Source organism: Somniosus microcephalus, chromosome 2 (assembly GCF_052327205.1).
Source record: "Somniosus microcephalus isolate GS21.2 chromosome 2, FLI_Smic_1.0, whole genome shotgun sequence".
NCBI lineage: Eukaryota > Metazoa > Chordata > Chondrichthyes > Squaliformes > Somniosidae > Somniosus > Somniosus microcephalus.
Window position 1 is genome coordinate 172416974 of NC_140988.1, and position 21933 is coordinate 172438906.

The window sequence follows — 21933 nt, forward strand, 5'->3', positions numbered from 1 at the left end:
TGGCACTATTTCGAAGAAGAGCAGGGGAGTTATCCCCAGTGTCCTGGCCAATATTTATCCCTCAACCAACATAACGAAAACAGATTATCTGGTCATTATCACATTGCTGTTTGTGGGAGCTTGCTGTGTGCAAATTGGCTGCCGCGTTTCCCACATTACAACAGTGACTCCACTTCAAAAGTACTTCTTTGGTTGTAAAGCGCTTTGAGACGTCCGGTCATCGTGAAAGGAGCTAAATAAATGCAAGTTTTTCTTTTTTAATTATCCTATTTACTACAGTTCAGGAAGGGAGAGTATTTATAGTGAAACTCTGAAGTTATCAGGGAAAGTTGCAGGAATTACTTATTAATTACATTTCTTGGAATTCATCACTGCAAGTAATTTATTTGAGCTTAGCTCTGAGAAAAATGCCAGAATATAGTTCTGGAAGTAACTGGTGGGAGCAAGATCTAGATAAACAAAGCAAAATTCTGGGAATAACAACAGAAAATGCTGGAAAAACTCAGCAGGCCAGGCAACAAACCCTTCGCGTTTTCAGTCTTGACGAAGGGTTTCGACCTGAAACGTTGACTCTATTTCTCTCTCCACGGATGTTGCCTAGCCTGCTGAATTTTTCCAGCATTTTCTGTTGTTATTTCGGATTTCCAGCATCTGCAGTATTTTGCTATCGCCATCAGGGGTCCGGGGAGCCGGGAGCCTGCAGCATCGCAGTCAGCTGGCCATCAGGGGCGCTGTCCGAGCCGGGAGCCTGCAGCATCACTGTCTGCTCGGCATCAGGGGCGCTGTCCGGGGAGCCGGGAGCCTGCAGCATCGCAGTCTGCTCGCCATCAGGGGCGGTGTCCGGGAGCCTGCAGCATCACAGTCTGCTCGCCATCAGGGGCGGTGTCCGGGAGCCTGCAGCATCACAGTCTGCTCGCCATTAGGGGCGCTGTCCGAGGAGCCGGGAGCCGACACCGCTGAGATCGCCCGAGAGGCCGGCGGCGGTCGGAACCCCTCCTTCGGTGTCAGACATGTCGCTCGGTGTGTGTGGCAAGTCGCCGCTGCGGTCCCTCCTGAGGGCGTATTTGGGTCCTCGCTTCTCCCCGCTGTCCCGGCCCAGCAGCGGCTCCAAGGTCCAGTTAACATTGACGGTCACTGTTGTAGGGCTCGGAGTTTACTGTTAATATTTATTATTCTCTGAGCATTTGTTTAACCTGTTCGGCATTAAAGAGGCGCGGGTGTATTTTCCTCTGGGCCGACAGCTTGTTGCTTCTACCGTCAATCTCCAAATCATAGAAATTTACGGCACAGAACGAGGCCATTTGGCCCATCTTGTTCGTGCCGACCGAGAGAGCTCTCCACCCTAATCCCACTTTCCAGCTCTTCTCATGCACATCAAGTGCATTTCCAAGTCCTTTTTAAATGTGGTGAGGGTTTCTGCCTTTACCACCCTTTCAGGCAGTGAGTTCCAGACCCCAAGACCCTCTGTGGAAAAACATTCTTCTCAAATACCCTCTGATCCTTTTCCAATTACTTTAAATTTATGCCCCCTGGTTATTGACTGTTCTGCTAAGGGAAACAGGTGCTTCCTACCCACTCCAAGCTCCTCATAATTTTATACACCTCAATCAGGTCTCTCTTCAGCCTTCTCTGTTGCAAAGGAAACAACCCCAGCCTATTCAATCTTTCCTCATAGCTAAAATTCCCCAGCCCAGGCACCATCCTCGTAAATCTCCTCTGCACCCTCACTAGTGCAATCATATCCTTCCTGTAATGTGACCAGAACTGCATGCAGTATTCTAGCTGCGGCCTAACTAGTGTTTATACAGTTCAGGCATAACCTCCCTGCTCTTACACAAAAGCAAAATACTGCAGATGCTGGAAATCTGAAATAAAAACAGAAAATGCTGGAAATACTCAGGTCGGGCAGCATCTGTGGAGAGAGAAACAGAATTAACGTTTCAGGTGGATGACTCTCCTTGCTCTTATATTCTATGCCTTGGCTAATAAAGGCGAGTATCCCGTATGCCTTCTTAACCACCTTATCTACCTGTCCTGCTACCTTCAGGGAGCTGTGGACATGCACTCCAAGGTCCCTCTGATCACAGAATCACAGAAACCCCACAGTGTAGATAGAGGCCATTTCGGCCCATCGAGCCTGCACCGACACATGTCCCACCCGATCACCGTAACCTCTGCACCGACGCATATCCCACCCTATCCCCGTAACCCCACGTATTTAATCCCCCTAACACTAAGGGTCAATTTATCATAGCCAATCAACCTAACCTGCACATCTTTGGACTGTGGGAGGAAACCGGAGCACCCGGAGGAAACCCACGCAAACACGGGGAGAATGTGCAAACTCCACACAGACAGTCACCCGAGGCCGGATTCGAACCCGGGTCCCTGGCGCTGTGAGGCTACAGTGCTAACCACTATGCCACCGTGCTGCCCGATCTTCTGCATTTCTCAGTGTCCCTACCATTTATAGTGTTTTCTCTTGCCTTGTTAGCTTTCCCCAAATGCATTACCTCACACTTCTCCAGATTGAATTCCATTTGCCACTGTTCTGCCCACCTGACCAGTCCATTGATATATTCCTGCAGTCTGCAGCTTTCTTCTTCATTATCAGCCACACGGCCAATTTTTATATCATCTGCAAACTTCTTAATCATACTTCCTACATTCAAGTCCAAATTATTGATATATACCACAAAAAGCAAAGGACTCAGTACTGAGCCCTGTGGAACCCCACTGGAAACAGCCTTCCAATCACAAAACCACCCTTAGACCATTACCTGTTGTTTCTTGCCTCTGAGCCAATTTTGGATCCAATTTGCCAATTTGCTTTGGATACCATGGGCTTTTACTTTCATGACCAGTCTGCCATGCAGGACCTTATCAAAAACCTTGCTAAAATCCATATACACTACATCAAATGCACTACCATCGACACTCCTTGTAACCTCCTCAAAAAATTCAATCAAGTTAGTCAGACACGACCTTCCCTTAAATGCATGCTGATTGTCCCTGATTAATCTGTGCCTTTCTAAATGAAGATTTATCCTGTCCCTCAGAATTTTTTCCAATATTTTTCCCACCACCGAGGTTTGGCTGACTGGCCTGTAATTACTCGGTCTATCCCTTTCTCCCCTTTTAAACAACGGTACCACATTAGCAGTCCTCTGGCACATCATCTGTAGCCAGAGAGGATTGGAAAATGATGGTCAGAGCCTCTGCTATTTCCTATCTTACTTCTCTTAACAGTCTGGGATACATTTCATGTGGGCCTGGCGATTAATCCACTTTCAAAGATGCTAAACCCCTTAATACGTCCTCTTTCACGATGGTTACTGACCCATCTGCCACTGGAAACAGTTTCTCCTTATTTACTCTGTCAAAAAACTGTTCCCTTAACCTTTTCTGCTCCAAGGAGAAAAATCCCAGCTTCTCCAGTCTCTCTCCAAATAACTGAAGTCCCTCATCCCTGGTACCATTGTAGTAAATCTCTTCTGCACCCTCTCCAAGGTCTTGACATCCTTCCTAAAGTGTGATACCCAGAACTGAACACAATACTCTAGCTGAGGCCTAACCATTGTTTTATAAATGTTTAGCATAACTTCTTTGTTTTTGTACTCTATTTCTCTTTTAATAAAGCCATTGATCTCATGCATTTTTAACAGCCAGCCACCTTCAAAGATTTGTGTACATAGACCCCTGTGAAAATAGTGCCATTTAGTTCATATTGCCTCTCCTCATGCTTCCTACCAAAGTGTATCACTTCACACTTCTGTGTGTTAAATTTCATCTGCCATGTGTTTGTCCATTTCACCAGTCTGTCTATGTCCTCCTGAAGTCTGTTATTATCCTCCTCATTGTTTACTATATTTCCAAGTTTTGTGTTATCTGCAAAGTTTGAAATTATGCCCAAATCCAGGTCATTAACATATATCAAAATGAGCAGTGGCCCCCAACACTGACCCTTGGGGAACACACTGTATACTTCCCTCCAGTCTGAAAAATATCCATTCATCACCACTCTCTGCTTTCTGTCCCTCAGTCAATTTTGAACCCATGCTGCTCCTTCCCCCCGCCTGGTTTGAGTCCCTGACTGACCTCTCCTTTCCCAAAGTTGAAAGTTCACAGTTGGGTGCAGTCACATGGGAGGTCTCTCTCAGAACCATCTCATCCAACTTTCGGTCTAATTCTGATATATAAGGTAATCTCTTCCAACTGGCCAGTGCCATCTCACACATGGAAATCCTGTTGGGTAGAGTGGGACAGAAAATGTATTGATCTACAATATGTGTACTGTTAAAATGTCTCCTCGTTGGTGGCTATACTGGTACCTTGAGGGTATCACAAATCAGAGAAGTAGCGGTAGGGATTGTGGATGCATTAGTGGTAATTTTCCAAAACTCCCTGGATTCAGGAAAGGTCCCAGCAGATTGGAGAACTGCTAATGTAACACCCTTATTTAAAAAGGGAAGTAGACAAAAGGCTGGAAACTATAGACCAGTTAGCCTAACATCTGTGGTTGGTAAAATGTTGGAGTCCATTATTAAGGAAGCAGTAACAGGACATTTGGATAAGCATAATTTAATCGGACAGAGTCAGCATGGTTTTATGAAGGGGAAGTCATGTTTGACAAATTTGCTCGAATTCTTTGAGGACGTAACAAACAGGGTGGATAAAGGGGAACCAGTGGATGTGGTGTATTTGGACTTCCAAAAGGCATTTGACAAGGTGCCACACAAAAGATTACTGCACAAGATAAAAAATCACGGGATTGGGGGTAATATACTGGCATGGGTAGAAGATTGGCAATCTAACAGAAAACAGAGTTGTGATAAATGGTTCATTCTCGGGTTGGCAATCAGTGACTAGTGATGTTCCGCAGGGGTCAGTGCTGGGACCCCAACTCTTTACAATCTATATTAACAATTTGGAGAAAGGGAACGAGTGCAACATATCCAAGTTTGCTGACGATACAAAGATGGGAGGGAAAGCAAAGCAGTGAGTGAGGAGGACATAAAAAACCTGCAAAAGGACATAGACAGGCTAAGTGAGTGGGCAGAAATTTGGCAGATGGAATATAATGTTGGAAAGTGTGAGGTTTTGCACTTTGGCAGAAAAAATCAAAGAGCAAGTTATTATCTAAATGGAGAGAAACTGCAAAGTGCTACAGTACAAAGGGATCTGGGGGTCCTGGTGCATGAAACACAGAAGGTTAGTATGCAGGTGCAGCAGGTGATCAGGAAGGCCAATGGAATCTTGGCTTTTATTGCAGGGGGGATGGAGTATAAAAGCAGGGAAGTCTTGCTTCAGTTATACAGGGTACTGGTGAGGCCACACCTGGAATACTGCGTACAGTTTTGGTTTCCATATTTAAGAAAAGCTATACAGGAAACTTTGTGTTATCCGGAGGCTAAGTGTCCGGCAAGCTCGAGCCACCGGCAAAAATCAGGAGCCGTTTTGTTAGGTTTTTTTTTCTTCTCATGGCTTTTTTTTCCAACAGTCAGGCTCTGGAAAGTCTCTCTGAAGCTGTTGCTAAGCTACAGAGACGCTTCCAAGGTACGGGCCGACTGTTTAGAAGCTGTTGCTAAGCAACAGTGTTTGTTGTCAGATACGGAGATGAAAAGCTCCGTATTCTTCAACATTAACGCTGGTGTGTCCGGCAGTTTTGAGGGAACGGCAACAGGTCGGTGCCGGATAGCACAAAGTTTCCTGTACTTGCTCTCGAGGCAGTTCAGAGAAGGTTCACTCGGTTGATTCCGGAGATGAGGGGGTTGACTTATGAGGAAAGGTTGAGTAGGTTGGGCCTCTAATCATTGGAATTCAGAAGAATGAGAGGTGATCTTATCGAAACATATAAGATTGTGAGGGGGATTGATCGGGTGGATGCGGTGAGGATGTTTCCACTGATGGGTGAGACTAGAACTAGGGGGCATAATCTTAGAATAAGGGGCTGCCCTTTCAAAACTGAGATGAGGAGAAACTTCTTCACTCAGAGGGTCGTAAATCTATGGAATTTGCTACCTCAGAGAGCTGTGGAAGCTGCGACATTAAATAAATTTAAAACGGAGATAGACAGTTTCCTAGCTAATAAGGGAATTAGGGGTTACGGGGAGCGGGCAGGGAAGTGGACGTGAGTCTAGGTTCGGATCAGCCATGATCCTATTGAATGGCGGAGCAGGCCCGAGGGGCCGTATGGCCTACTCCTGCTCCTACTTCTTATGTTAGTCTGATCCTCACCTCATCATCCAAGTATAAACAGTGGTTATTAGATAGTGGTAGCAGCAGGAACTCGTCTTTCGGATGAGGCGTAAAACCAAGGCCCCGTCTGTTCTCTAAGGTGGACGTAAAAGATCCTATGGCACTATTTGAAGAAAAGTGGGGAGTTCTTCTGGTGTCCTGGCCAATACTTATCTCTCAATCAACACCTAAAACAGATGATCTAGTTATTTCATTGCTGTTTGTTGGACCTTGCTGTGTGCAGTGTTGGCTGCTGTGTTCCCTACATCACAATAGTGATTAAACTGTTTTGAAGCAAAGCACTGTGGGACGTCCAGATGTTGTGAATGGTGCTATATAAATGATAGCCTTTCTCTTGCTATTTTGTCCTTTCCTTGCTCAGACGCCGATTGTAGTGTCCTCACTGCCACCTTAGCTGAGATCAGCTCACTTGGCATAGAATCTGTGATCTTTCTGTTTTATAAGACTGTACCACAGGTGTATGTACCTACTGAAACATCAGGGAAACTCGTAGAAAATGTTTAACTTAAAAAAAATCAACCAGGGAACAACAATCAAAGTAAAAAAATATATATTTCAGCAGCTTGTTACACAATCTCTTTTGGAAATCCCTTGTGATGCAAACATTCAATTGTGGGATTATAAAAACTAGCTTGAAGTGGGCTGTTCGTGCTCCATATTGAGGAGATGTCCAATTAAAATGACAACTAGCTGGGAGCACTGAAGAACACTGTGTTGTGGCATCATTTGATTGTCATCCTCGTGTTCAAATCCCTCCATGACCCTATGTCTGTAACCTCCTCCAAACCTACAGCCCTCCAAGAACTCTTGTGTCCCTCCAACTCTGGCCTCTTGTGCATCCCCCATTTCCTTCCACCATTGGCCGCTGTACCTTCAGCTGCCTAGGCCCTAAGCTGTCGAATTCTCTCCCTAAAACTTCCTGCCTCTCCTTTTCTCTCGTTTAAGACGCTCCTTAAAACCTATCTCTTGACCAAGCCTTTGATCGCCTGTCCTAATGTCTCCGTCTTTGGCCCTGTGTCAGTTTTTGTCTGATAGCTCTCCTGTGAAGCACCTTGGGACGTTTTATATGTTAAAGGTGCTATATAAATGTAAGTTGTTATTTTTGTGATTAATGCAGTTTTTAGAATTACAGTATGTTTTTAATCTTTTGTCCTGACTAACATTATTTCTCTGTAGGGTCTTGTCCTAGGTGTGTATGAAGGAGGGAAAGTGGATGATGCGTTTCAGTTCACAAAGGCAGGGGAAGTTTTTGACAGTTCTGTATCTGGAAGACTTAAAGAACTTCTGACCATGTAAGTACAGTACCTAAAAATTACATGGAGGCAACAGATTATTGAGAAGAATGTTAGATTCATTTATTCTTTCGAAGTATATGAAAGGGTTTTCAAATGTTTTTGGAACACTTTAAAAACGGTTCTTTTTTTTAAACTGCAAATTGATTTGTTTACACTTAAAAAGTAATTTCAGTGTTTTTTATTTTGAGAAAAATGTTAAATTTGTTATATGGAATGTGTTGTGCATGCTTTCTGTATTTGTGTCTACACATTGCCACATTAATATACATACATACAGGTAAGATAAAATGCACAGGTTGTTTTGTTTTAGATTGCGACATAGTGGGGTCAGTTTTAACCCTACCCGCCCAGCAGCAACTCGACAGCAGGACAGTTAAAAATGAGCAGGTTACTTACCCGCTCAGATTTCGACTGTTTCTGACAGTTTGCAATGTCACCTGCTGGGTTTTGCAGGTGGAAGAGGCCTAAAGCAGACAGGAGCCTCGTTGATTTATGCAATTTCAACCTGGGCCTGAGTGGGGAAGCTGCTGGGCCTTTCCTGTGAGGTGGAAGCATGTCTGCAGCCAATCTGAAGGTGGAAGAGGCCTATCTGGTGAGTCTAAAACTTTCCTTTGTGGGGCCAGGAGCCGGAGTGCTCCTCTGGGCCCTACAAGAAAAGTCGCAGTCTCCCCTGCTCCGGACTTTCCTCACCTTCCTTCCCATGAGACCGTCCCAACACTCATTCCCCACCACTTACTTGGAAGTTGATGGTGGCCTTTGGCTGTCTGCTCTTTGCCTGCTAGCAACAGCTCTGTGCCAGTTCACACCTGCTGTGGGTGGGAGGTGGACCGGTGGCATTTAAACGAAGCCCAGTGGTTAGAATCGTTATACCCTTCTGCCTGTCAGGTAGGAAATTAACTCACTTAACATCTGCCCTGGCATATAAAAACTGATAGTTAAGATTGGCATTTCAAAATGCACAACCTTCAAATAAGAAAAGAAAATCCTGTACTTCTATTGCCCCTTGGCACTCTCCAACATATTTAAGTTCTTCACGTGCAATGAATTACTTTGAAGTGCAGTGACTTGTCATATGGGCACATGAGGCAGGTATTATGCACACAGCAAGATCCTATAAACAGTAATGAGACGAATGACCAGTTAATTTGGTCATTCATCTAATTTTTGGGAAGACTGAAGCTATCGTCTTCGGCCCCTGCAACAAACTCCATACCGATGCCACTGATTGCATCTCCCTCCCTGACCACTGACTCAGGCTGGGCCAGACTGTTTGCAATCTCATCCTGTTTGACCCTGACCAGAGCTTCCACACCAAAATCTGCTTCATTATAAAGACTGCCTACTTCCACTGCTGTAAAATCACCCATCTCCACCCTGCCCTCAACCCATTTGCTACTAAAACCCTAATACATGCCTCTATCACCTCCAGACTCGACTGTTCAAATTCTCCACTGTCCAATCTCCCATCCTCCATCCCTGTAAACTTCAGCTCACCCAAAACTCCCGTCCCACGCCAATTCCTGGTTGTCTGTCAACAGGGCTTTAAACTAATGAAGGGGGGCGGGAGGATTCAGGAAAGAGTAAATTTAAAAGCAGCGAGAGAAATGTCAAGGCTCTAGAGTAGAGTTTTGGGTAAAAATAAGCAGAGTGGGTCAGGAAGGGACAGAGAGAGTAACAAAGGTAAGAAGGCATCAGTGACTAAGGTGACATCAGGGAAAAATAGAAATAAGTCAAAGCTGAAGGCACTATATCTGAATACACGGAGTATTCGCAAAATAGATGAATTAACCACGCAGATAATTGGGACGTGGTTGCAAAGTGGCCAAGCATACATAACCTTTAGAAGGGATAGACAAAATGGAAAAGGAAAAGGAGGGGTAGCCCTGATAATAAAGGATGTGATAAAGATAGTAGAGAGAAAGGATCTTGGCTCCGAAAATCAAGAAGTAGAATCAGTTTGGGTAGAGCTAAAAAACAGCAAGGGGCAGCAAACATTGGTGGGAGTTGTTTATAGGCCCCCAAACAGTAGTTGAAATGTAGGGCAGAGTATAAATCAGGAAATTAGAGGTGCATGTAACAAGGGTAATACAGTGATCATGGGGGACTTTAATCTACATATAGACTGGACAAACCAAATTTGCCATAATAGTGTGGAGGACGAATTAATGGAATGTATGCAAGATAGTTTTCTAGATCAGTATGCTGAGGAACCAATGAGGGAACAGGCTATTTTAGATCTAGTATTGTGCACTGAGAGGGGGTTAATTAATAATCTTGTTGTAAAGGGGCCTTTAGGGAAGAGTGACCATAATATGATAGAATTTTATATTGAGTTTTAAAGTGACTTAAATCCAAAACTAGGGTCTTAAATCTAAACAAAGCAACTACATAGGTTTGAGGGGTGAGTTGGCTACGGTAGATTGGGAAACTACATTAAAAGGTAAGTGGACGAGCAGTGGCTAGCATTCAAAGAATTAAGACATCATTTACAACAATTAAACATTCCTTTAAGGCACAAAAACCCCACAGGAAAAGTGGTTCAACCGTGGCTAACGAGGAGTTAAAGATAGTATTAGATCAAAGGAAGAGGCTTATAATGTTGCCAAAAAGAGTAGTAAACCTGAGGATTGGGAGGATTTTAGAATTCAGCAAAAGGGGTCCAAGAAATTGATAAAGAAAGGGAAAATAGAATATGAGAGTAAACTAGCAAGAGACATAAAAACAGACTGTAAAAGCTTCGAAAGGTATGTAAAAAGAAAAGATTAGCGAAAGTAAATGTGGGTCCCTTAAAGGCTGAGACAGGAGAAATTATAATGAGGAATAAGGAAATGGCAGAGAAATTAAACAAATACCTTGTGTCTGTCTTCACGGAAGAAGGCACAAAAAACTTCCCAGAAATAGTGGAGAATCAAGGGTCTAACGAGAATGAGGAACTGAAAGAAATTAGTATTAGTAAAAAAGTACTACTGGAAATATTAATGGGACTGAAAGCTGATAAATCCCCTGGACCTGATGGCCTACATCCTAGAGTTTTGAAAGAGGTGGCTATGGAGATAGTGGATGCATTGGTTGTCATTTTCCAAAATTCCATAGATTCTAGAACAGTTCCTGTGGATTGGAAGGTAGCAAATGTAACCCCACTATTTAAGAAAGGAGGGAGAGAGAAAACGGGGAACTACAGACCAGTTAGCCTGACATCAGTAGTAGGGAAAATGCTAGAATCTATTATTAAGGACGTGGTAACAGGGCACTTAGAAAATAATAATAGGATTGGGCAGAGCCAACACGGATTTATGAAAGGGAAATCGTGCTTGACAAATCTATTAGAATTTTTTGAGGTTGTAACTAGCAGAATAGATGAGGGAGAACCAGTGGATGTGGTGTATTTGGATTTTCAGAAGGTATTCGATAAGGTGCCACACAAGAGGTTATTAAACAAAATTATGGCTCATGGGATTGGGGGTAATATACTAGCATAGACTGAAGTTTGGTTAACGGACAGAAAACAGAGAGTAGGAATAAACGGGTAATTTTCGGGTTGGCAGGTTGTAACTAGTGGGGTATTGCAAGGATCAGTGCTTGGGCCTCTGCTATTCACAATCTACATCAATGATTTGGATGAAGGGACCAAATGTAATATATCCAAGTTTGCTGATGATACAAAGCTGGGTGGGAATGTAAGTTGTGAGGAGGATGCAAGGAGGCCTCAAGGGGATATAGACAGGCTAAGTGAGTGGGCAAGAACATGGCAAATGGAATATAATGTGGAGAAATGTGAAGTTATCCACTTTGGTAGGAAAAATAGAAAAGCAGAGTATTTTTTAAATGGTGAGAGATTGGGAAATGTTGGTGTCCTTGTACACGAATCACTGAAAGTTAACATGCAGGTACAGCAAGCAATTAGGAAAGCAAATGGTATGTTGGCCTTTATTATAAGAGGATTTGAGTATAAGAGTAAAGACATCTTATTGCAATTATATAGGGCCCTGGTGAGACCACACCTGGAGTATTGTGTTCAGTTTTGGTCGCCTTACCTAAGGAAGGATATACTTGCCATACAGGGAGTGCAACGAAGGTTCACCAGACTAATTCCTGGGATGGGGGGATTATCCTATGAGGAGAGATTGAGTAGACTAGGCCTATATTCTCTAGTTTAGAAGAATGAGAGGTGATCTCATTGAAACATACAAAATTCTTACAGGGCTTGACAGGATAGATGCAGGGAGGATGTTTCCCTGGCTGGGAAGTCTAGAACCAGGGGTCTCAGTCTCAGAATAAGGGGTCGGCCATTTAGGACTGAGATGAGGAGAAATTCCTTCACTCAGAGGGTGGTGAATCTTTGGAATTCTCTATCCCAGAGGGCTGTGGAGGCTCAGTCGTTGAGTATATTCAAGACAGAGATCGATAGATTTTTGACTATTAAGGGAATCAAGGGATATGGGGATAGTGCAGGAAAGTGGAGATGAGGTAGAAGATCAGCCATGATCTTATTGAATGGAGGAGCAGGCTCGAAGGGCCTAATGGCCGACTACTGCTCCTATTTCTTATGTTCTTATGTTCCTTGCTTACCTACATTGGCTTCTGGTCCTGCAAAGCCTTAAATTTAAAATTCTCATCATCGCGTTTAAATCTTTTCATGGCATTATCACACCATATCTCTATAACCTCCTAAAGCCACCCCCCACCCCGTGCTTTTGGATGTTTTTCTACGTTAAAGGTGCTATATAATTACAGGTGGTTTGTTGTAATGTGTTTTGAATGGTTTTGTTTGGGGGAGGAATGTTAGCCAGGGCACTAGGGGAGTTGCCTGCTTCTCCTCACATAGTGCCATGGAATCTGCTGGATACAGGCAGACGGGACCTCTGTTTAACTTTTCACCCAAACAATAGCAACTCCAGCAATGCAGCAGTCCCTCATCACTACTAGAGTGTTAACCAGGATTATGTGCTGAAGTCCTGCAATGAGGCTTGAATTCCTTTCTTCTGAAGTGAGTCAAGGTGAAATGTGGAATGTATTGATTTAGCTGTTTAATATTTCATGACAGTCTGTTCAGAATTGTCGTTTCAAGAAACCAACAAAAGAGTGTATTTGGTAAGAGGGTGCGAGTAACAGAAGTGTGGTGATGTTGCAGGGAGCTTATATTTTTAAGCTCCCTGACATTAGGTTCTGGTCTTAATGCCCTGGATTTTGCGGTGGTAATGACAGCGCAACTGTCTGCATTCGCCATCATTACTCCTCTGAAAGTGACAGCAACTTTTGGAGCACGGTGGCATAGTGGTTAGCACTGTTGCCTCACAGCGCCAGGGACCCGGGTTCGAATCCGGCCTCGGGTGACTGTCTGTGTGGAGTTTGCACATTCTCCCCGTGTTTGCGTGGGTTTCCTCCGGGTGCTCTGGTTTCCTCCCACAGTCCAAAGATGTGCGGGTTAGGTTGATTGGCTATGATAAATTGACCCTTAGTGTTAGGGGGATTAAATACGTGGGGTTACGGGGATAGGGTGGGATATGTGTTGGTGTAGGGGTTACGGGGATCGGGTGGGATATGTGTCGGTGCAGGCTCGATGGGCCGAAATGGCCTCTATCTGCACTGTGCGGTTTCTGTGATTCTGTGAAGTGCATGCACAGATAAACGCGGAAATTCAGAAGTTGCAGTCAGTGAGTCTACACTTCTTCACAAGTTGCAATGTGGAACTTCCCGAATTCGGCAACCAATCACACTGAAATGTAGTTCCTGATGAAAACTTCCCCTATTACGCTGTTAAAAAACCCTGAAAAAGCTAAACCTTGTTGAAAGAGGTGCAACTGGGTTTTTAACAGTGTATTGACTGCTGAACAACTGCTCTGGCCCTATAAACTAATTTTATATTTGTGGAATGTTGAATTTTTCCATTAATATGATGAGAATTGCATTGTTTCTAATATAATTTTTTTTTTAAGTTTGTTTGATATTTCAGCCTCTACCTTAATCCTATGTGTATGTCCCAATCTTTATTTCACTCTGTAAAATTTTTAAAAAGTAAATTATTATCTGTGCATTTTACTTCCTGGTTTGCTGTCTGTGTGATTGGCTGCTTAGCCTGCTTGATGTTATTACTGTTGCTGGACACTGGAGAGTCGCTTGATTTAGCGCCAGATTCAAACTAACGGCGGGTGGGCAACTTTCTTCGAGGTCAGCGATGAGTGCTGTCGCCTTGCCGCTGACCGCAACTTCTCGGCCAGTATTTTCCTTAGAACCCAGTGCAACAATTGGCACGTTCATTGCACCTTTAGCACAGCAAAACCCCACAAGGTGCTTCATGGGGATGATTGGATACTGAACAGGATTAGGGAGAAGAGTTGGGTAAGGTGGCCAAAGGTGAGGTTGAAGAGGTGGATTTTGCAGAAGCTTTTGAAGGTGTGGACTGATGGAGCAAGGTGGATGGGTTTTAGGGAGAGAGTAGGAATGTATAATGGCTGACAGTGCAACCGATTGTGCAGAAGAACGGTGGGTGGTGGACAGGGGAATGCATAGTAGGCCAGTGAGAGGAAGACAGGCTGCAAACTGGAATATGGGGCTGGTAGGTGATCCAGTGGTAAGATGGAGCAAGGCTATGGAGGGATTTATAAGGGCAAACGTCTACTTTTTTGTACTCCAGTTTTCTAATTAAGATTATTGCTCTTTTTTTAGATCTGGACCTACGCTTAAAAAAGGCAGAAGCCGCATATTTTATGGGCTGCATCAGGTATAATTTCAGATTAAACATATTTAATACTTTCTTCAAGTCAATATATGAATGTTAACATTCTAATATTACTGGTGTTAGTATAAGGTTGGGATAGATAAACAGCATATATTGGAAATGATTATATGATAATTCTAATGAGGAATTGTAGTCAGAATTTCAAATACTATCGGTGCATTTGGTCATATCTGCAAAATACACAGCTTCCAAACATCCAGAACCAAATCAATAATGTATTACTCCATAATCTAATTATCAAATTACTAAAGGCCTAGAAATTACATAATTTTAGACAGAGTAATTACAGTACTGCAATCTGACAACTGGTATGAAATTGAATACTGGTCAAAAACTGAACTAATGAATACAATGGAATTATTCTAGACTTGTGTTGCACAGTTGAGGTAAAGCTTGATTTTGATTGCATAATTTCTGTAATCTCTCAGTAAACTTGCTTTATGTTGAAAAACAAAATGGTTATGCATTTGAATAGTCCCCTAACTCATGGTTGGCAAACTCCTTGAGATCTATTTTCCAGTTCACACCTTTTGCTCCTTCAATTCTGGCCTGTTGTACATCACTCCTGGCCCCACCTTTGAATCCACTTACTTAATCCTCTGCTTTGGCTACCTCACTCCCCTCCTCAAAACCTGCCCCTCTGACCACACTTCTTAGAGTTGTAGGTTTGTATCCCTGTACTGATATTTCAATTCAGTTTCCCTTGTTACATATCGACCCAGCCACTAGATGGAGCACTGTATTGCTCTACAACGCTCTGAGAACAATGGGCCAAAAATTGTGGTCGGCGGTGTAGCTGCGGATATGCCGCCGACCTGCGAAAGAATACGAATTTAACTTGAGTGAGGCCCGGAACGGAGACTTCCTCTTCAGCGCTGCAAAGTTCTGCGCAGCATATGACATCAGAAAGGCCAGGAGCGCAACGCACAGCCTGTGTGTAAGGGAGACAGGCCCACAAAAGCTGTCAAAACTAAGCCACGCCCACAAAAACTTCTTTCAGTCTTTTACATTGAAATTACATTTTAAAACCTTCTAAAAACCTATAAAACCTTATATAAAAAAAAACTTAATTAAACTGGTACTTGGACTTATTTCATATCAGCATTTTGGGTTTTTTCTGCATTTTAACTTGCAATTTATGAATCCCTGTTTAGATACTCAGTAAAGGTCTAACACTCCTACAAGTAATGTTGAATGTCAGAAAGAGATTCCCAACAATATATTCAATGGCCCAGAAATTCGGGTCGGGGGCTTCCCGCGGGTGTAAGACCCGACCTGCACTTCAAATCAAAAATCAAATCAAATCAACTTTTATTGTCATTGTTAGTGCACAAGTGCAGTACAACGAAATGTAGGCTTGCGGCTCCCGAGAGTGTACATTTAGATTAAGACATTTAAACATTCAACATACATTTGGCTTGTAATACATTAACATAAACATAACCATAATAAAGTGCATTGGCAGATGTGCAGGCTTTAGAGTTTATTTGTCGAGTTCAGTAGGATGACAGCCCTGGGAAAGAAGCTGTCCCTAAATCTGGTCGTACGGGTGCGAATGCATCTGTAGCGTCTCCCAGATGGCAGGAGGGCGAACAGACTGTGGCTGGGATGGGTAGGGTCTTTGATGATGGACCGTGACCTCCGTAAACAGCGTTTCTGGTATATGTGCTCTATGGTCGGTAGCCGGGTGCCGGTAATGCGTTGGGCAGTTTTGACTACCCGCTGCAGGGCTTTCCGGTCATAGTAGCTACAGCTGCCATACCATACTGTGATACAGTTCGTCAGGATGCTCTCTATAGTGCAGCGGTAAAAGTTAGAGAGGATCAGGGGTGACAGGTTACATCCCTTCAGCCTCCTTAGGAAATATAGGCGCTGCTGGGCCTTCTTCACCAGAGAGGAGGTATTGAGGGACCAGGAGAGATCTTCCGTGATGTGGACTCCGAGGAACTTAAAGCTTTCCACCACAGCCCCATTGATGTGGATGGGGGTGTGACTTCCGCCTTTAGACTTCCTGAAGTCCACAATGATTTCTTTGGTTTTCTTGATGTTAAGGGCCAGGTTGTTATCGGCGCACCACTTCACGAGATGCTGGACCTCCTCCCTGTAGGCTGACTCATCGTTGTTGGTGACCTGGCCTACTACTGTGGTATCATCCGCAAACTTGATGATGGTGTTGGAACCATGAACAGCCACACAGTCGTGGGTGAAGAGGGAGTAGAGGAGGGGGCTCAGCACACATCCTTGTGGGGCCCCCGTGTTCAGGGTCAGGGGGGGGGAGGTGTGGTTACCTAATTTGACAGACTGGGGTCTGTTTGTTAGGAAGTCCAGGGTCCAGTTGCAGAGGGAAGTGTTCAGGCCAAGAGTTTGGAGTTTGGTGGCCAGCTTGTTGGGGACGATAGTGTTGAATGCTGAGCTGTAGTCTATGAACAGCATTCTGATCTAGGTCTCCTTACCATCTAAGTGATTCAGTGCCGAGTGTAGAGCAGTTGTGATTGCATCCTCCATTGATCTGTTTGCACGATAGGCAAACTGGTGTTGGTCAAGAGAGGCGGGAACACTGGCTTTGATGTGAGCCAGGACCAGTCTCTCTCAACACTTCATTATGATGGGTGTGAGTGTGACAGGTCGATAGTCGTTCAGGCACATCACAGCCGTTTGTTTTGGCACAGGAATAATGGTAGTGGTCTTGAAGCATGTAGGGACTACTGCCTGGGCCAATGACAGATTGAAGATGGCGGTGAAGACATCAGCCAGCTGATCAGCACATTCCTTGAGTACCCGTCCAGGGATGCTATCCGGTCCAGCAGCCTTTCGTGTGTTCACTCCGCGTAGAACACCCCTTACGTCGGAGGTCGACAGAGTGAGCACCTGGTCTTCCGGGGGTGGCAAGGCTTTGGTAGCCGGCTCCTTGTTGTCCCTGTCGAAGCGAGTGTAGAAGTTAAGCTCCTCCGGAAGGGAGGCATCGCTAACCGGGGGGCTGGTGTTTTTGCCCTTGTAGTCAGTGATGGACTGGATGCCTTGCCACATGCGCCGGGGGTCCGAGTTGTTGTGGAAATGATCCTCTATCCGCAGTGTCTGTTTCCTTTTGGCAGTCCTGATGCCCTTTTTTAGCTTGGTCCTAGCTTCACTGTAAGCCGCCGCGTCGCCAGATTTAAATGCTGCGTCGCGTGCTTTCAACAGTGAGCGGACCTCTCCGTTCATCCAGGGTTTCTGGTTGGGGTATGTCCTGATATTTTTATGGGTCGTGACTACCTCGACGCAGCTGTTAATGTCGAATAGCACTGTGGATGCGTATTCCTCGATGTCATTATGGGCAAACATGCCCCAATCAGTGCGTTCGAAGCAATCCTGAAGCTCCGATACTGCCCCCTCTGGCCATACTTTCACTGATCTCACTGATGTTCTCCCTCTTTTGATGAGCGGTTTGTATGCTGGGGCTAGAAACAGGGAGAGGTGGTCAGACTTCCCAAGGTGGGGGCAGGGAATGGCCTTATAAGCGTCTACAATGCTCGTGTAGACTTGATCCAGTGTGTTCTCCCCTCTTGTGGGGCAGGAAACATTCTGGTGGAATTTCGTTAGTACAGTTTTTAGGTTTATGTGATTGAAGTCCCCCGCGATGATAATAGCTCCGTCTGGGTGCGCAGTTTGTTGTTCGCTGATGGCCCTGTAGAGGTCCTTCAGTGCTAGTTTGGCATTAGCGTGTGGTGGGATGTAGACTGCAGTGATGATAACAGCCGTGAATTCCCGAGGCAGGTAGAAGGGTCTGCACCTTACCATGAGGAATTCCAAATCAGCCAAGCAGGATCTATCGATTATGTCACTGTTGGTGCACCAGGCATTGTTAGTGTAAATGCACAAACCGCCTCCCTTGCTCTGTCGGCGCGGAAGACCGTGCGTCCTTCTAGTTGGATGGTGGTGTCAGGGATGCCGTTGTTCAAATGTTATTTTAAAAAATCACTTTTTAAATAAACTATAAATTACATGAAATAACTATTTTAAACAATAATTTAAATTTTTGAAAAAAATAATTTTATTTTCTAACGGGGCTAAAAATAAACTTACCTTGCTTTAAAGTATTTAAAAATAATAAACCTATGGAAAAACTGTTTTAATTTTAATTAATTCACCACTTACCTTGTAAAAAGCAGGCCTTATGCCTGCTTTTTAAATGTGTAACTTCTGCAGACTTACCCTCCCGGGAAAACCTGTAAAGAAAAAACCTAAGTTCGATGCGCATGCGCAGCCTCTCCCGCGCACGCGTTCGAACTCTGAACCCCTTTCAGGGGAACGGAAGTGCCGGTTTCCCGCGCATGCGCAGTGCATGCAGGAAACTGGCACTTCCGTTGGGCCTACGGGTGAGTACCCCGTGCGTACTCACCCATGGAGACCCGAATTTCTGGGCCAGGATTAAATATATTATTCAGACCTCATTTAGACTGGTAATAGATAAATCTATTTTCCTTGTTATAGATGCATTACATAGTTTATGTTCATTTTTAAGTTGAAAGGACAGAATTTGTCTCACAAAACGAAAAGCTTTATTCATCACACAGATACCTCTGTATATATCCATAAAATCAATTCAAACAGTTCTACAGGCGGTTCCTGTTAAGCAAGTAGTCTGTTTTCTCTTACTTATGCATTGACAGTGTGTTTTAACGTGACAATTCTGCAGGTGTAATGTGTTCATGCCGTTAGTGATCATTTGATTTCCACAAGTTCAGTGAAGATAGTTTTGGTACACATTTTAAAACAAAGAGTTTCAGAATTATATAATTTGTTCGGGCTGTCCCCTATCATACTGCAGCAAAAGACAAGGGCCAAACATATTGCAAGTTTAATTATAAGGTTTCTCTTTACAAAGATATATTTGCCAGTATTTCTTGGGAAAATGTATGTAAACGGCCAAAATATATATACTCCTAAAAATGCAAAGTAGTGATTTTTCAACTGCAGATCTTCTTTTACGGTATGTTTTGAGCATTAAAAAATAATGTTGGCAGATTTCTTTTGCCTATCACCAAACCCCCAAAAGAGCTGCCACCATTTGCTTTTGGCATGTGTCTACGAAATAAATAAGTCCATTGTGGCTCTAACCATGGCTGCATTTGGGATTAATAATTAATGAAGCGAAAGACAGCGGAAATGAGCTAGGTATCTGGAAAGGCAGCTGCTGGATTTTAATGGTTTTAGCAGCTGGTATTAAACTGTGATGTGATTTACCTTATTGCAACTTTTATTTCACTAAATTTACAAGGCCCTTGTGCATAATTCCATGAGTTACTCCAGCTGGTCCAGCTACGGTAAAAGTACTAATAGGGTTGTAGTCATTTCTTAAGTGAACAGAAAATTAGGCTCCTATGCTTGCTTTCAGCAACTGTCTGTAATTGCTGGGCAGTTGGTGGGCAAATAGCCCAACTCTGTGCCAGCGATTGTGTGTTCCTCAGTGGTGCGGCTGATCTGTCATGGCATACCCTGACAGATCGCACGTTTGGGATTCAGTGCGTACGGAAATCTCGAACTTGTGGTGTATTTCACAGGCGCTATGATGGTGTACTCTGAGTATGCTGTCATACCCATCTCAAAATCCGGGTGTGTATTACAGAATGTGCTTCTTGGTTAGGTGATCATTGAATTATATATATTAGTAATAAATACCATGTAGCAATCCATGGTCAACCTAGACTGACTTGTTTTCTCAACTTAAGGCAAAAGCATGATGGTTGAAGAAGAACAAGAGAAACTGATAGTTAATGGGGAAAATGAAGGGCTGTAATATGCAATTATATGAATTGTAATACAAGATCATAATGTCCGTGTTCTTAATCATTAAAAAGATGTTTTGCTTTAATAGGATTTCCCTCATATTGTAGTTGTTGGACTTGGTGACAAAAGTGCTGGAGTTAATAATTTGGAACAATATGATGAAGGCAAAGAAAATATTCGAGCTGCTATAGCAGGTAAAGTGTGCTCTTGTTACTGCAAATGTAATGAGATCAGTGACATGTTAAAATGAAACTTTTTTGAAGTGTGGGGATATGTTTAAGTCTATAAAGGGACCTAGTCCAGAGAAGTCTGATATGTACTGGGTTATTACCACTCCTTGTGGAGTTACCACCATTTGCCAAGGCCAAAAGTGGATAGATGTTGGCATGAGGCTGGGTAAGGGTTGGCCTCATGCCTTAAGTTGATATTTGCTGTTGTTTAAAATTCATCAAACCTCAATAACTAATGGCTCCACATCACAAGACACAGGAAGAAGTAAAACATAGACTTTAAAAAATATATATAATATATATAGATCCCACCACCATACGCATCTTCTCCCCTCCCCTTTCAGCATTCCGTGGGGACCGCTCCCTCCAAGACACCCTAGTCCACTCCTCTATCACCCACAGCACCCCTTCCCCTTTGCCCGGCACCTACCCGTGCAAGCGCAGAAGATGCAACACCTGCCCATATACCTCCCTCCTTCCCACTGTCCAGGGCCTCAAACACCCCTTCCAGGTGAAACAGCGATTTACTTGTACTTCTCGCAAATTAGTATACTGTATTCGCTGCTCACGATGTGGTTTCCTCTACATTGGGGAGACCAAACGCAGATTGGGTGACCGCTTTGCGGAACACCTCCGTTCAGTCTGTAAGGGTGACCCCGAGCTTCTGGTCGCCTGTCATTTTAATTCACCGCTCCATTCCCACTCAAACCTCACCGTCTGCAGCCTCTTGCATTGTTCCACGGAAGCTCACCGTAAACTTGAGGAACAGCACCTCATCTTCCGATTAGGCACTTTACAGCCTTCCGGACTCAAGATTGAGTTCAACAACTTCAGATCTTAACCTCGGCCCCTATTATATTTTTATATTTTTTATCCACACTTTTGGTTTGTGCCTTTTCCTTCTTTCTCTCCCACATGGCAGCTTTCACTCTGCCAGCGCATTTCACACTTCATTTAGAGCCATTGTCTGTTTCTTTACCTGTCCTATTACTATCTCGTCTCACCTTGAATATCTCTTGTCTCTTCTTTCATCCCCTCCCCCATTTCCCAGACCCCCAAACTGCCTTTTGTTTCATTTCCTGCCTTTTCTCTCAGTTCTGTGGAAGGGTTTCGACCCGAAACGTTGACTCTATTTCTCTCTCCACGGATGTTGCCTGGCCTGCTGAGTTTTTCCAGCATTTTCTGTTGTTATTTTAGACTTTCATTATGTTTGATCTCTGAAAAATTTCTGGACAGCCCACTTAAAAACCAGACTTTCTCGTCCAAAACTGGACAGGTGGCAACTTCAACCCTAAAGAACTTGTAGGTCTCAGCTGCTGAGGTGTATTCAACTCAGTTTTAAATAAAAATTGTCTGTGAACAAAAGCACAGGACTGATATCAGGAAATTCTTCTCCACAAACAAGTGACCTACTTATGGAAGAGATTTCCAGATAGCGTAATGGAGGCAAAAACCAGGGAACCATTTACAAAACATGGGTATTGGGTTCTTTCTGAATGTGTGGATTTAGATGGGCTGAATGGCCTTCTTCATTTGTAGTTATCCGGTGAAATACAAATACAAAAAATAACAATGGAAAATAATTGTGGCTGTGTTAACATCACAACCGCTGCACTAAGACTTGACAAACACTTCCTGGGTGTTT

At 43.8% G+C, this 21933-nt stretch overlaps 1 protein-coding gene across 1 annotated transcript in view; it reads left to right on the forward strand.

The window, feature by feature from the left end:
* Nucleotides 1-930: 930 nt before the first annotated feature.
* lap3 (leucine aminopeptidase 3) overlaps nt 931-21933 on the forward strand; it is a 45965-nt gene continuing 24962 nt past the window's right edge. The window contains exons 1-4 of the mRNA XM_085966737.1: nt 931-1112; nt 7435-7550; nt 14220-14274; nt 20147-20252. Coding sequence (XP_085822863.1) covers nt 1011-1112; nt 7435-7550; nt 14220-14274; nt 20147-20252 — 379 coding nt within the window. The 5' untranslated portion in view covers nt 931-1010. The remainder of the gene's footprint in view (nt 1113-7434; nt 7551-14219; nt 14275-20146; nt 20253-21933) is intronic.